Source organism: Ovis canadensis, chromosome 11 (genome assembly GCF_042477335.2).
Source record: "Ovis canadensis isolate MfBH-ARS-UI-01 breed Bighorn chromosome 11, ARS-UI_OviCan_v2, whole genome shotgun sequence".
Lineage (NCBI taxonomy): Eukaryota > Metazoa > Chordata > Mammalia > Artiodactyla > Bovidae > Ovis > Ovis canadensis.
In genome coordinates this window covers 55,552,381-55,568,110 of record NC_091255.1, presented here as the reverse complement: position 1 = coordinate 55,568,110, position 15,730 = coordinate 55,552,381, and the positions used below count along the sequence as shown (strand labels likewise).

At 47.0% G+C, this 15,730-nt stretch overlaps 1 protein-coding gene across 1 annotated transcript in view; it reads left to right on the top strand.

Moving 5' to 3' along the window:
* The window catches only part of MARCHF10 (membrane associated ring-CH-type finger 10), a 98,241-nt gene that overhangs the window by 58,140 nt on the left and 24,371 nt on the right, over window positions 1-15,730 (top strand). Inside the window, exons 5-6 of the mRNA XM_069541684.1 lie at window positions 6,940-7,089; window positions 13,378-14,800. Of these exons, the coding sequence (XP_069397785.1) occupies window positions 6,940-7,089; window positions 13,378-14,800 (1,573 nt within the window). The remainder of the gene's footprint in view (window positions 1-6,939; window positions 7,090-13,377; window positions 14,801-15,730) is intronic.

The window sequence follows — 15,730 nt, the reverse complement described above, 5'->3', positions numbered from 1 at the left end:
AGGCAGCTGCGGCCACTTCACTAGCCTTCTCCTAGCACTTAAAGGAGTGAGCGACCAATAAAATCCCATCCTTCCTCTCTCAGTCTCTCCCTCTCTCGAGACTCATTTGATTTCTTCACACCTGTGTCTGGCAGGGTTTGGATTGTAACCGCCAGAAACCCAGCAGGCCCCTCCGTGTCCGATCGTAGTCCTGGAGCTGGCCCTGCGAGGGAGGCATCAGGGGCAGGACTGGGTGGGGGACGTCCACGCTGGGCGTGAGAGCCGGTTCAGGACCACACCGGGGAGGGGCAAATGAAAGGCCTCAGACACTGTTTATGTTTTCTTTCCTGGCTACTTATTAGGCCCTACATCTCTCCAAATAAAAAAAAATCCCACCTCCTGGGTCCCTAAATAAAACACATTTATGGTCCATAATTAAGCTTTCATTAAGATCTCCTCTGGGGATGTGAGACAACACACATTTCCCAGCACACTCAGACCAGCAAACAGACACGGCCGATTTGTGGCTGTACAGAAGGCTGCCTGTTCCACCAGGGCAACATCGGCTCTTGCGGTTAAGCTGTAATTCTGCCCGTGATCCAAAAGAAGCAATAAAACCTTTTCAAAAGGCATCTCTCAGGCACAACCCTAGGCACTGGGCATTAAAGTCGGGACGGGTACAGGTTCAGGAATTGGATTTCTCTCTCCACCTTTCTTTTTCACTTTGTCTATCCAGAACTGTGTCTCCTTCCTGGAGAAGGAAATGGCAACCCACTCCAGTACCCCTGCCTGGAGAATCCCATGGAGGGAGGAGCCTGGTAGGCTACCGTCCATGGGGTCACAAAGAGTCGGACGTGACTGAGAGACTTCACTTCACTTCATACAGTGATGTGAGGAGTTAAAGGATGACCAGGTGCGTGGAATTAACATGGGCCACTAAATGGACTCGGTTCTCAGTCGTCAGGGGCCTTGGTGGGGGCGGAGGGTTGTTTTTGTAGGTCTTTTCCTTCTCTTGTTTCCTGCCTAGAGAAGTTTCTTCAGCATTTGTTGTAAAGTTGACTTGAAGGTGCTGAATTCTGTTCACTTTTAAAGCTTTTGACTTCTCCATCAAAATCTGAATGAGCGCCTCACTGGGTAGAGTATTCTTGGTTGTAGTTTCTTCTGTTTCATTGCTTTAAATATATCATGCCATTCCCTTCTAGCTTACAGAGTTTCTGCTGAGAAATCAGCTGTTAACCTTCTGGGTTAACCCTTGTATGTTATTTATCATTTTCCCTTGTTACTTTGAGCATCTTATCTTTGTCTTTAATTTTGGCCAGTTTGATTAGTATTGTGTTTCAGTGTGTTCCTGCTTCAGTTTATCCTGCCTGGGACTCTCTGAGTGTCCTGGACTGAAGTTCTATTTCCTTTCTCATGTTAGTGAAGTTTTCAGCTATTATATCTTCAAATATCTTCTCAGATCCTCTCTCACTTGTCCTGCTGCTGCTGCTGCTGCTGCTGCTGCTAGGTCGCTTCAGTCATGTCCGACTCTGTGCGATCCCATAGACGGCAGCCCACCAGGCTCCGTCATCCCTGGGATTCTCCAGACAAGAACACTGGAGTGGGTTGCCATTCCCTATAATGAAAATGTTGGTGTTTCTAATGTTATCCCAGAGGTCTCTTAGGCTGTCTTCATTTCATTTTTTCCTTTATTCTGTTCTGCAGTATTGACGTCCGCCATTCTGTCTTTCCCTCAGGTATCCTGCTATTGATCCCTTCTAGTGTATTGTTCATCTGTTTGTTTCCTTTTTAGTTCTTCCAGGTCTATATTAAACGTTTCTTGCATCTTCTCAATATTTGACTCCATTATTTTCCCCAAGATCCCAGATCATCTTCACTATCATTATTCTGAATTCTTTTTCTGGAAGGTTGCCTGTCTCTACTTTATTGTTTTTCTGGGGTTTTATCTTGTTCCTTCATCTGGAAAATAATCTTCTGCCTTTCCATTTCTGTGATTTTCATTCTGGAGGCTGCAGGATTATAGTTCTTCTTGCTTCTGGTAGATGAGGCTATCTAAGAGGCTTGTGCAAGCTTCCTGATATGAGGAACTGGTGGTGTGTAGAACTCAGTCTTACTCTGGAGGGCAGGGCTGTGCTCAGTAAAACTTTAATCTGCTTGTCTGCTGATGGCTAAGTCTGTGTTCCCTCCCTGTTAGTTTTTTGATCTGAGGCAACCCATCCCTGGAATCTGCAGGCTATATGGTAGAGCTAATGGTGATCTCCAGGACAGCTCATGCCAAAGGGTACTTCCTATGACTGCTGTGGCCAGTGCCTTTGTCCCTGTGGTGAGCCACTGCCAACCCATGCCTCTGCAGAAGACCCTCCAACACCAGCAGGTGGGTATGGTTCAGTCTCCTGTGGGGTCATACTGCTTCTTCTCGGAGTCTTAGTGCACACAGAATTTTGTGTGTGGCCTCCAAGAGTGGAGACTCTGTTTCCCCTGCTCCTGTGGAAGTCCTGCAATCAAATCCTGCTGTTTTACAGAGAGATTCCCTGAGGATTCCTAGTCCCTTTGCTAGATCCCCAGGCTGGAAAGCCTGACATGGGGCTCAGAACCTTCACAACAGTGGGAGAACTTCTGTGAGACTAGCGTTCCTCAGTTTTTGGGTCGTCCACCCAGTGGGTATGGGACTTGATTTTATCATGATTGCGCCCCTCCTCGGAGAAGGCAATGGCAGCCCACTCCAGTACTCTTGCCTGGAAAATCCCATGGATGGAGGAGCCTGGTAGGCTGCAGTCCATGGGGTCGCTAAGAGTCGGACACGACTGAGCGGCTTCGCTTTCACTTTTCACTTTCATGCATTGGAGAAGGAAATGGCACCCCACTCCAGTGTTCTTGCCTGGAGAATCCCAGGGACAGGGGAGCCTGGTGGGCTGCCGTCTATGGGGTTGCACAGAGTCGGACACGACTGAAGCGACTCAGCAGCAGCAGCAGCGCCCCTCCTACCATTTCAATGTGGCTTCTCCTTTGACTTTGGACGTGGTGGATCTTTTTTTGGTGTGTTCCAGCATCTTCTGGTCAATGACTGTTCAATAGTTAGTTGCGATTTCAGTGCTTTCACAGGAGGAGGTGAGTGCGTGCCCTTCTCCACTATCTTGAACTAATCTCCAGTCATCAAGGTCTTGTATAAATATAAGATTTTTACTTTTTTTTTTTCCTTTTGCTGGTCAAATTAAGAACTGTTCAGTCAACAATTGGTGTCCCAGTAATGTCAAGACAATTGAGGCAGACACCTTCTGTGTAAACAGCTGTTTGATTTCTTGGCTACTGGAGGCATCCCTTTGTGCAGATACTAGAAGAAATGGGTTTCATGGTGCCCAAAGCAAGCCACAGTCTTCCCAAAATTCAGTGACAAACTTCAGGTTGATAGGTTGCCTGGCAACAAAACTTCTGAACACAACTTGCTCCATCCTCTGTAAGGCAAAGGCTCAGTCTTACTACCTGGAGAGGAAGTTATATTTCACCTTTTAGTGTCAGTATAATTTAGTCTTCCTAAAAATTAGTATATGTAGCATGCTATCATGGGAGAAGGCAATGGCACCCCACTCCAATATTCTTGCCTGGAAAATCCCATGGACGGAAGAGCCTGGTAGGCTACAGTCCATGGGGTCGCTAAGAGTCAGACAAGACTGAGCGACTTCACTTTCACTTTTCACTTTCATGCATTGGAGGAGGAAACGGCAACCCACTCCAGTATTCTTGCCTCAAGAATCCCAGGGACAGAGGAGCCTAGTGCCCTGCTGTCTATGGGGTCGCACAGAGTCGAACATGACTGAAATGACTTAGCAGCAGCAGCATGCTATCATGAAGATCATCTTAGGAAGGCCCCCATGGCCTGAGGTTTTGTTCACTTTGGATGTGAGTAAGGTGATTAGGAACTGGAATCCATGTATTGATAGAAACAAACTAGGCACTTTGTGTGCTGCTAGCCTGTCCAGCTCTTTGTGATCCCACGGACTGTAGCCTGCCAGACTCCTCTGTCTACGGAATTTTCCAGGCAAGAATACTGGAGTGGGTAGCCAGTCCCTTCTCCAGGGATCTTCCCAGCCTACAGATTGAACCCAGATCTCCTGTACTGCAGGCAGCTTAGGTCACTTCATTTGTAACTGCAGGTGCAAATGGAAAATAAGGAGTATTTCATAAGACTTTGCTTTCTATAGAACCTAAAGGGTATCACAGGGAAGAAGTCAGTGGTGCAGCCAAGTTAGATTATAATCTTTAGGCCAAAATGTCTTACTCATCTTTATAAGCCCTTGGATTATTACACAGAAAAGGCATTTGCTGAACAAATTACAATAAAAAGAGTTGCTATTTGTCTTTTGAATTTTGTAATAGGATTAAAGAAGAGAGTCAGCAAGAATTACACAGGAATAAAGGGTGCTGAATAAGTTATTCTCAACCTATAAAGCCTGCATAATAATACATTTCTGGTCAAATTTGGTTCTCTCAGGGGAGTGACTTCAGATTTCCAATTATTACTGGTGGTAGTATTATCACTGTTTATGGCAGAAGCAGCAGTTACCATTTTTAGCAGCTAATAAGCACCAGACACTGAGTTAGACCATTTACCTACATTATTGCTAAACTTCACGATAACTCAACAGGATGCAAATATTCCCATTTTACAGTTGCAGATACTGAGGTACAAACTGCCCAAAGTCAGAGGAATCTGGCTTCACTACCAGCAGTATTTTCTTCACTGCCAGACCTGGTCAAACAATCTCTAGTTTTTTCAGTTTTATTACTTTAGTTTGCTGGGAACTCAATTAGAGGAGACGTGGTTATGGAAATCATTCTGGAAATCACTTACGAGAGCCAATGCTTTGAAGTAAGTACTTTTCTAAACAAAACAGACTAATCGGTTATCTTATCTTGGGTGTTCAGCACAAGGGAAAAAATGGCTCTACTTTTAGAATTCCCCATAGTTTTCAGCTGAATGCATCTTCTCAAGCCCTGTAAACCATACTAAGTGATTATGACTTGTCCTGCAAGAGAGTTTGAGAAAACACACAGGCTGGCTAAGACAGGGTCCTCATCCTTAAGGAGCATACAGTTTAGTTGGAGAGAAAAGACACAATTCTGAGGCAATCTTGGAATATTTAAATAATAAAGGCCCTAAGGACCCTGAAAGTTCTGGCCAAAGCAGACCTCCAGGGACCTGTTGGTTGGAGCAAGCTAGTGCAGGCTGGAGGAAAAAGGCCCTCTGGGAGACAGGGGGCATAGGGGTGTGGATGGGGTGGGGGAGCAGGAGGGCTGCTGCCTGGGGTGTGAAGGAAATCTGAATATTCGGCTGGAAATCAAAGTAAAATCCTCATAAAAAGGACCTTTGAGCCAGGTCCTGAATATCCACTGGACTTGGCCTGTGCCCCAAGCCTGCCCCTTCCCTGGTCGTCCTCCTGTTTCCTCTTCAGTAAAGAATGGTCCTGCTGCTTCCCCGCCCAGCTACACCCATCTGTCAGGTGCTAGGCAGGGGGCAGTTGATGACTTCTGAGAGCTGCAGAGGAATAAGGCCTCAAGTGATGGGGAGAAGCCTACAGGCCAGAGGAACGCAGCTCCTGGGGTAGGCGGGCAGGATCCCCTACTGTTAAGCCCTCCACCCCTCTCTCTCACCCTCCTCTCTCCCAACTCAGTCAGTGAGATCCTGTCTGATCATCACCCTACACTCTCCAAAGAATGTATTCTCATTTTCTGGAGAATTCTCTTGCTGGTCATGCCCACAATCTCTCTGGGCTCCACCGACGTGCCCTAAGCTGGAACCCACACCACCGGCAGCTCCCCTTCTAGCAAGTTCCCCCAACGAGGGCCTGTCAGGGAAAGTAAGCTGTAGCTAATCATTGTTTTAAACCAGGCTTCACGGGCAGCCAAGGAGAACTTCCATTCCTTTCCTCAATCTGATTTAAAAAGATCCACATAACCACAACTTACACTGTGGGACATAAATCCAGTTGTCTTCATGCGCCAAGGAAGGCTGTTCTCTCGCATACAACTCAGAGACCCTTCCCAGCTTTACCCCCCCTCCCCCTTGGCTGCTGGCTATTTGTGAAAGTTCTGAACTGTCCAAGAGGAGATGAGCCAGGCAAATTCTCCTGGAAGCATTTCATCTAGAAATTCACAATCTTTAACTGCCTGTGAACTTGAGAACTTGTAGAGATGCGTGGAAAACAACAAAACCCTTTCCCCAAGCTCACATGCCCTGAGAATACATGTGAAGAGGAAACTTGAGGTTATTCATACCAATTAGCAACCTAATTCAAAATGTGACTTTAAAAATATATATTACGGGAACTCAATTAGAATTGGCACTTCAGTTACTGTCTTCCAGGGAATGTATCAACCCCACCCAGTGGTGGGTAACACACAGGCAAAAAAAAAAAAAAAAAAAACAGGTCCCCAGATGCTTGGAATCTTTCTGGAAGACCATATTAGTTGCTAATAAACAAGCTGAAGATATGAATATGTAGTTGCAGAACAGACTGTGATTCAAGTTTGGATGAGGACATGGGGAGCCGGGCTTTGTGTGTCCCAAAGGTAAAGGCTCTCAAAGGTTTTAACAGCAAGCCCATCCCAATATCTATGAACTGGAAGCTAGAAACTTCTTAGCAAAAGGAAGGACCCCCTTCAGACTCCACGTGGCAGGTGTCAGGGGGTGCTCATGAATGGTGATCACAGCCTTGTGAAGTAGGTATTATTATTCCCATGTCACAGGTGGGGAAAACAGGCTCCCGGAAGTGATCTGTCCAAGCCCACATGGTTACAAGGTCATAGAACCAGGTTTCAAATCCAGCTTCTCCCTCGCCTCCGGTTTTTTTTTTCTTTTAATTCCCTTAACCGCCTTCCCTACCACAGGCCCTCTGAGCAGTCTTTCTATGAAGATGTTTTCCTATAAAAAAATTATTGAAAAGATTTTGCACTTTTCAGCAGCCCAGGCACCTCAGATTTTATCAAGGAAGAAGAGGCCAAACCTGGGGAGACTGACAGTCAGCCCAGAGACGCAGAGTCCACGATTGTCTGGGGACAGCAGCAGACAGAAACTGCAGTGGCCTGGGAGGGTACCTGCCCTCAGGGGAACAGGTAAGGATGCTCATACATCTCTGACCTCGGAGACTGATTTGCGCTGTTACAGGGTGAATTCCATGTGCTTTTTATGTGAAGAGAGTGTACCTTACAATGAAATACTTAAAAGGTTTTGAAAACAAACTATTGGATCCAGTTTCCTTCTCTGAGGAAGGCTGGCAGGCAAAGGCAGGGTGGGGAGAGTTTTCATTTTCTCTGCCGTTACTCCATAAGCGAGACCATGTAAGGTTTTGAGTGGATGCCCACCGTGAGGCTTCTGGAGAGGGTATTTTGGTGGTGGGGGGTAGGTATTGGGGGTGAGTGGGGGAGGGTAGAGAAGCAGTTTCCAGCTCTGAGGATGTCTCACGCCACCACAGTTCCCCACCCACCTCCCAGGAGGGGAGGATAGAGGTCTGTGGATGGCAGACAACTCACCTCCCCCAGAGATTTTTTTCCCTTCTGATCCAAGGTGTCAAGATCTTAGCATCTGAGAAATAAGACAGAGGCGGATATAGGCTTTATATCAAAGCACTGGTTTGGCTGACACCTCCTCTTTTGGTCCCGAGCATTCATCCCAAGGCCCGAGCCACGCTGCTCTGCTAACCACGCTGTCCTCTCCTGCGGTGGCAAAGGAAAGGAGGAAAAGGTCCTAAGGAGCCCCCTTGGGAGTCAAGGAAAGGGATACTTGACAGCTCACCTTGCCAGCCGAGCACCTGTTCCATCCTCTTGGGGGAGCCACTGAGCATCACATTCCTCACCACCCACTGAACGCAGGAGACATTACTTAAAAGCATGATACGTGCTGTGGTGGACTCAAGTAAATATAGACCGTGTACTCGGCCGGCTTGAAGTTAGGGGCGATTAGAGCACATGCGACTCTGTAACAACTCAAAGTCCGCGGGCCCCCAGTGATCTAATGCCTCCTGGCAGGAAGGGCAGACCTCACTTCTAATTCCAGCCCTCCTTCCTTCTCCAGTGCAGCCTGGGGTGGTCAAGAAGCCAGTCTGGGTTACAGTGCCCATGTTTTAAAATAAGGATAATGAAAGCTACCTCATCGCCTCGCTAGAATAACGAAAGGAAGTGCTGTTCTCGGCAGCACTTGAATACAGCGGGCACTCAACTACCGCTAGTTTCTCCTGCCATCTCCCCCACAGTTCTCAGTGAACTCTAGACTGCTGTTTGGAAGGTGGGGTTCCCCATGCACCAAACATTCCTTGACCCACGAGGCTCATCTGATCCTCCACGTGTGCCCAGAAGGTATCTTGCATTATCCTGAGATTCACTGAGAATTTGTTCTGATCTTCTATTATGCCCCTGACTCCTCATCTTGCCTCTGGTCCTTTTTTTTTTTCCCCCACATTCCAAAGTAGTTTGCAAAAAAATAAATGAATAAATACAATAAAGCAGTTTGCATAAGTTGGAGTAGGAGCCAGATGTTTGAATTGTGTCAGCAAGAGATCCAAAGCAAATGTGACAGAGAGCTAATATATTGCAAGCACTCACAAATCAATAAGGAAAACATGAATCCCTAATAGGAAAACTGGGGGAAGAGGCACTGCAGACAATTTCACAGAAGAAATAATACAGGTGGTTAATAAAGTCTGGGGAGGCGGGTAAAAAGTTCAAGCTCACTCAGTAGTAAATGTAAATTTACAAGAGAGAAATTTGGCCTACCAAATCGGCTAAGAATAAAGCTCAATGACATCTCTGGTGGTTCAGTGGTGAAAAATTCACCTGCCAATGAGGAAGACATGGGTGTGATCCCTGATCCAGGAGGATCCCACAGGCTGCAGAGCTACTAAGCCAGTGTGCCACAGTTACTGAAGCCTGTGCCCCCGAGAGCACGTGCTCTGCAACAAGCGAAGCCCACAGGCTGCCCACTAGAGAGCAGCCCCTGCTCACCCCAACTAGACAAAAGCCCACACAGCCAAATATAAAAATAAATATGATAAACAAAATTATATAAAAAATAATGCTCAATACTGATAGTGAAACTACTGACTAACATTTCCCAGGTACAGATACTCAGGTGCTATGCCAAGCCCGCAGCATACGTTCCCAGTAACCACCACAGTTAGGAGAGATGCTTTCATATCCTACCTGGTGGGTCACTTGGTCCAAACTGGAATTTGGCAACCTGTGTCCTCGTCTTTAGAGCTTGCGATTCCACTCCTATGAATCTATTCTAAGAAAATAAGACCTGCAATCTAGGAGGTATGAGCGAGGATGTCTATCATGGTGTGATTTGTGGCAGCAGAAATCTGGAAACAATCTATATACCCAACAACAGGGGAAGGGTTTGTATAATGTACCCTTAGAGTAGAATCATTATCATATTCTTAAAGAATAATTAATGGCAGGAGATAGTGCTCACAATAAAAATGTTTAGGGAAAGAAAGCAGGACATAAAATTGTATATACCCAAATACCCAATTTTGTTTTTAAAAATAGTATTTCTAGATAAGCAAGCCCTGGGTTGTAAATTCAAATGTCTTCAGGGAACAGGTGGGTAGGGCAGGAGAAGTACCTAACAACGGCTAGGATGCTTGCAGTCAGCCAGACACACTCCACCTGAAGGCAAGTAACTTAGTGTTCACAGACAACTGCAAAATAAAAGTAGCCCGGGGTCTTGAGTTTGCAACCCACCTCTGAATTCCAGAACAGCAGCGATGTTCCTCGGAGAAGGCAATGGCACCCCACTCCAATACTCTTGCCTGGAAAATCCCATGGATAGAGGATCCTGGTAGGCTGCAGTCCATGGGGTCGCTAAGAGTCGGGCACGACTGAGCGACTTCACTTTCACTTTTCACTTTCATGCATTGGAGAAGGAAATGGCAACCCACTCCAGTGTTCTTGCCTGGAGAATCCCAGGGACAGTGGGCCCCTGTCTATGGGGTCGCACAGAGTCGGACACGACTAAAGCGACTTAGCAGCAGCAGCAGCAGCAGCAGCGATGTTCCTCTGAGTTTCAGATACTTGGTAATTTTTACTTCTTCTTCATTCTCTGTGTGTCTCCCAAGGTTTCTATCAACTACTTTTATTAACCAGAGGAAAACAGTTAAAAGTTTATGGCTGTCAAAACAGATGAAACTGTTGGTCAAGCACATGTAGAAGTCTAGAACAAAGCCACAGCCTTCGGGCAGAGAGGTGCTTTTTCTGGTTTCATCTCGTTGCTCCTACAACATTCGGTCGCACCTAGTTGGGCTCCTGGAAACAGCAGGCATTCCGCTCACAGGTGGAGCCCATGCAGGGCCTCAGAGAGGACTCAGCAGCATCTGCAAGGCCTGATCTGCAAAGACTACATCCCTGGACACATGCAGTCTAGGGGTCATCCCAGGCCTGGAGCTATGAAATCTGCTCCCTATTTGATAGACACAAGAAGAAGGGTTAAACTAGCATAAACGTAGAATAGCACAGTCTGCCACCTTTAGGGGAAACACACACAGGGACTGAAATTTTAAAGAGGAAGGCAGCTGGGATGGTGAGGAAGGGTGGAGAAGCACTCCCTGGCGTTTCTGGAATCTGCACGCGCTGCAGGGCAGCACTTACCCTGTGACTCCTCCTGCCCCGGAGGCTGGTGTCAGTGGCTTCCGTGAAATAAGCTGTGGCTCCTGCTGTTTCCAGTTTCTGGGTTTCAGAAGCCACTCAAACTGATTCTTGTTATCTAGCTAGCTAGCTAGCTGATAGCCTGTTGGGGGTGGGGGTGGGGGGTTCTCCTGGGGCCTGAACTAAACAGACTCAGGGCACAGGAGCAGCTCTGTGTGTTCACAACCAGAAGATTCAGGTCTCAGCACCTGCTAGCTAATCTCTGAGGCCCTTGTGCTCAGTCACTTCAGTCCGTGTCCGTGACTCTTTGCTACCCAATGGACTGCAGCCAACCAGGCTCCTTTGTCCATGGGATTTTCCAGGCAAGAATGCTGGAATGGGTTGCCATTTCCTTCTCCAGTCACATTCAAAATGAAAAGTAACCAACTGAAGACTATACTTCTGAATCCTCCAAACTACCTTTTTCTTCAAAGAAAAAAATATATATACACACAAAAAGACATATATATGGACTTGCCTGGAGGGACAGTGGAAGAACCCACTTGCCAACGCAGGGGACACAGGTTCGATTCCTGGCCCAGAAAGACTCCATATGGCACTGAGCAACTAAGCCCGTGCGCCCTAGAGCCTGTGCTCCGCAACAAGAGAAGCCACCACAGTGAGAAGCCCATGCACCGCAATTAGAGCGCAGCCCCTGCTTGACACGTCTAGAGAAGGCTCACATGCAGCAGTGAAGACCCAGTGCAGCCAAAAATAAATAAAAACAGCAGTGTGTACATGTAATATATATATATATATACTTATACATACACACATATGGTGGCATAGTGGTAAAGAATCTGCCTGCTGATACAGGAGACACAAGATGTGAGTTCGATCCCTGGGTTAGGAAGATCCCCTGGAGGAGGAAATGGCAACCCGCTCCAATATTCTTGCCTAGGAAATCCCATGGACAGAGGAGCCTGGTGGGCTACAGTCCAGGGATCATGAAGGGTCAGTCTCGACTGAACACGAGCACGACAACAGATATATACATCAAGAGAATTCAGATCACTGCATTGAAGCATTTGTTCTTTAAAAAACCATCAGCCCAGCCTGGGTGGAAACACAGCGCCACTCCTTTATATCCGCAGCCGTATACCCAGAGCATCCTAGAATCACTGCTTCGTCTCTTACTGGGGTTTATAAAACCCAGGAGGAGCCTGATAAGAAAGCTTAACTGATTATTTCCAGAAGAGCCAATGAATAAAGATTCTCACTGTGTCCCTGAGTGTCCCATGCGGTTCACAGTAAAAAGAGGCTTACAGAGGGACCAGGACTGGTGCTCCCTGGGAGCTCCATTAAAGCGAGTCTGTATGGGCTTGGCCTTTAGCTAAGCTGCACACTCAGAGGATTTGCATTTTGCCTGCCTGAGCTGTTACCACACAGGCCTTCCTAAAGCTGTGGAGTCCTGGCCACCCTACAGGGTGAATTGCTTTAGAAGGATAAGGACAGTAGCACCTCACCAGACCCTGCAAGACAGCAGGGAGGGGAGCAGGGGAGGGGAGGGTGGGGCGGAAGGAGGGCTGACGGCAGGAGGGGACACAGGTGAGTGGAATCAGGGAAGTGTTCTATCCACACTCCGAGGGTAAAAGTGCTCAGCAGTTCACATGTGATGAATGAAGTAGATCCTTATTTTCATAGGGAAATTGTTTCTTCAGGAGCAACGCAGGGTAGTGGTTATGGAGACGAACTGCAGCCTCAGGCAGACCTGAATTCAAATGTTCGCTCCATCACTTACTGGAAATAGGGTCTTGGCAAGCTATGGGACTTCCTAATGTATATAGCACAGTCAGCATGCTGCCCTCATAAGCTGTGCTTATCCATTTATTTTACAAGGTGAATTTTGACCAAACCATTTCACCCTCAGAGGATTCCACCCATTTGAGCACTCACCCTCTCTCCTCTTTCCACATCTCCTATACTTTAGATTCAGGGGACAATGGAGAGGAATTCTATCATAGCCAGAGGTCACAAACTGATTAGGGGCTAGTGACAAAGGGGAGATCGTGATTTCATGAGAGAGTTATGATTTTTATCTGCACGGAATAGTAAGCGTAACCACAATCATCAATATAATAGGACACCAGTTTCTAGAGCCTTCCTCCAATCTGCCACAGTGGACCATGCATTTCTTAAGGTTCTGTGAAGCTGCATGTAAAGCAGGGGTATGAATGTATGTTGAATGAATTGGGATGGGACAGTGCTGGTAGTTTCTGTAATAGGCATTCCTGGAGTGCTGGTCTTCCTTCTCAACAAATACAGGTATGAATATGAAAATCATATTCATATTGAATGAGAGGTTTTACTCATCATCAGCCCTGACTGATGTGAGGGCTGGACAGTCTTCCAAGAGCTTCTGCAGAAATGATCTGTATCCTCAGGGTCACTCCACTGCCCCAGGACCAACCTGAGCTCCACAAGTATGCAAAACAGAATTTGTAGGTGGTAAACTGAGGCCATGGACAGAGGAGCCTGGTGGGCTACATACAGTCCATGGGATTGCAAAGAGTCAGACGTGACTGAGTGACTCACACTTTACTTTTAAACTGAGGCTGACTCTCCTGGACACTTTCAGTACCTCCAGCCGCTTTAACCGTGCCCGTTTTCCTCTCCAGGGCTTGTTGGTTGCCTTACAGGACTCTCCCACTCGGTATGAAGAGGTCCTGTATCCGCGAGCACTCACAGTAAAATGATTGAGCTTGTCTTTTCTCAATGCAGATCCGATAGTTCAACAAGAACATCCAACATGGGCGCATGACCCCAAGCTGAAGAGGCCCACTCGAGAGAGAAGAAACTTGGTCCCATCCTCACAAGGAGTAATGGTGATAGAAAACACCCCCACTGAACGAGCCAGAAAACGAGACCCGAGCACGCGCTCCCAGAGCGCGCCACACTCGGCCCTACCCCAGGCCTTCCAAGGAACACACAGTCCCCAAGAGTTGGATGAGTCCTTGGGGCTACCAGTTGCGCCCAGCGCCCTGGGAGGGCCGAGAAGAACCATGTTTCGGTTCAGAGATGAAGACTTCTATTCCATTTTATCCTCAAACCCTGGAGGGGACCATGACGACACGGAAGAGGAAACCCACATGGAGGAAGAGCTTCTGATGGCTGGCATGCACCCACCCCGTTCCCCTTCCAGTCAGAAGAGAAGCAGATTCCTGGGGACACTGGCCACTCAGGCCAAAAATAAAGATTCTGAAGAAAATCCTGCACACTGCAGAGCCAATTCTATAAGGAGAAGTGAGGCCAGCCATGGCTCCCTAAGAATTAGCAATGCAATGGAGCCGGTGATAGAGCAGTCTTCTGTCGGGCAAAGGATGTCCCAAGACCCTGGGCTGTCTGATGGGGGATCTATTAAAGGGAAAGACAGCAGTGACTGTGAAAGTGAGAAAAAGGCCTCTCATTCATGGGACACCCAATCCGAACCCAGCCTGGAGGAGGACGTCAATGCTGAAAATGAATCGCGTGATGGTATCTCTATGGAAGAGAGGCCTGGAACCCGTGCTTATGAAAGAGACTGGCACGCCTATTTAAGTGAGTCTAGTAACCCTCTTGATTCTTTCCTTGCTGGTAGACCAACGACTCCAAGATCATCAGTGGATTCATCCCATAACATGCTTGGATCAGTCACACATTTCACTCTGAGAGATGATACTCTGGCAGACCTGCCCCCATCATCTACCTTAGTTCCCAGTTCAGACTTGGAGGGAAGTTCCAGGTTTAACAATCGTCAACCACTGTCCCCCATTAGGAACAGGAATCTACTTGCTGGTGCTGAAAATTGCAGTTTCCTTCCAGTAGATAGTACACATGAACTTGATGACAGGGGAGCAGAAGATGTTACTTCAACAAGCCCGTCTCAGGAGGCTCCATTATGTACAGACCATCTCTTGCCGAATCCTCAGGGCAACTTGTCCTTGATGGAGACTTCCAGCTCCTCCCCATCAGGAATGAATGTACAAGCCCCCTTGCACATGGCACAGTCTCTGCAAGAAAACAGACCTTTTACGTTCTTTGCAGTCTCTGAGTTCCCAAACCAAAATGAGAATGGGAGCAGAATGGAGTTCTCTGGCTTTACCAATGCCAAGGGAGCCCCTAAAATGAAGACGGATCCTGAGAAACTCAAGAAAATACAAGAAAGGTGAGGGGTTTTCATAAATATATGAATTTTCATCTACGTTTTTAAAATTCCATTTCTCGAATGGCAAAAAGCAGTGCTTTCCTAAAAAGGTTCATGGGATTTTAAGTCACAGGTAAGCCCTTCCTTGACATTTCAATGATTGCTTCTTTCAAGAAAATTGTCTATTTCGTTGCTTTTAAAATATATATATTTTCAAAGAAACATCCCGTGTTCCAGCCCAATGTCTTCAGTATTCCCAAAGTGGTTTTTTTTTTTTCCCTTGCATGCTATAACTGTACGAAAGGCAAGTTTGCCAGATAGAACGTCTTTTGGTTGCATCGCCTATCTTGCAGTAACTTACTTGCCTGACCAGGGACTGAACCCATGCTGCCTGCAGTGAAAGCACAAGTCCTAACCACTGGACAGCCAGGGAACTCCCAAGGGTTTCTGACTGTTACCTATGGCTTACCCTTACCCACCCCCTCACTCCCAGCAATTAGAGAGTTTTACGAAAAGGTTGCTGTCTCCCCAGAGAAGGAGCCACTCAGCACTTGAAGTTCACCAGCTCTCCCCCATGGGACTCTGGGCAAATCCAACCAACAGTTCTAGAATTTGAATCTTCCAAACTACAAGGCCAGTCTCAAACAGTTACCATAGTTACCTCAGTTCTCTGAAGGGCCACGCTGGGGTGACCACTGCTTCCATTTTCTGTGCTGTTTCTCGTACATGAGAAAGAGAGAAATCAGATCTTTTTTGAATTGCTCTTTTCTTTGATCTCTCCTTTCTTGTGAGATGATTTGGGGATATTTCCCAACTATGAAATATGATACTTTTTAAAGCCATCATTAAGCATCATGTCAGGATTTGACCATTTCACTCCTCCTAGGGGTTACCATGCCCTGATGTTGGCTTACTGATCTGGAAAGTGGTTCTTTGAAGGCAAGCCCTCTT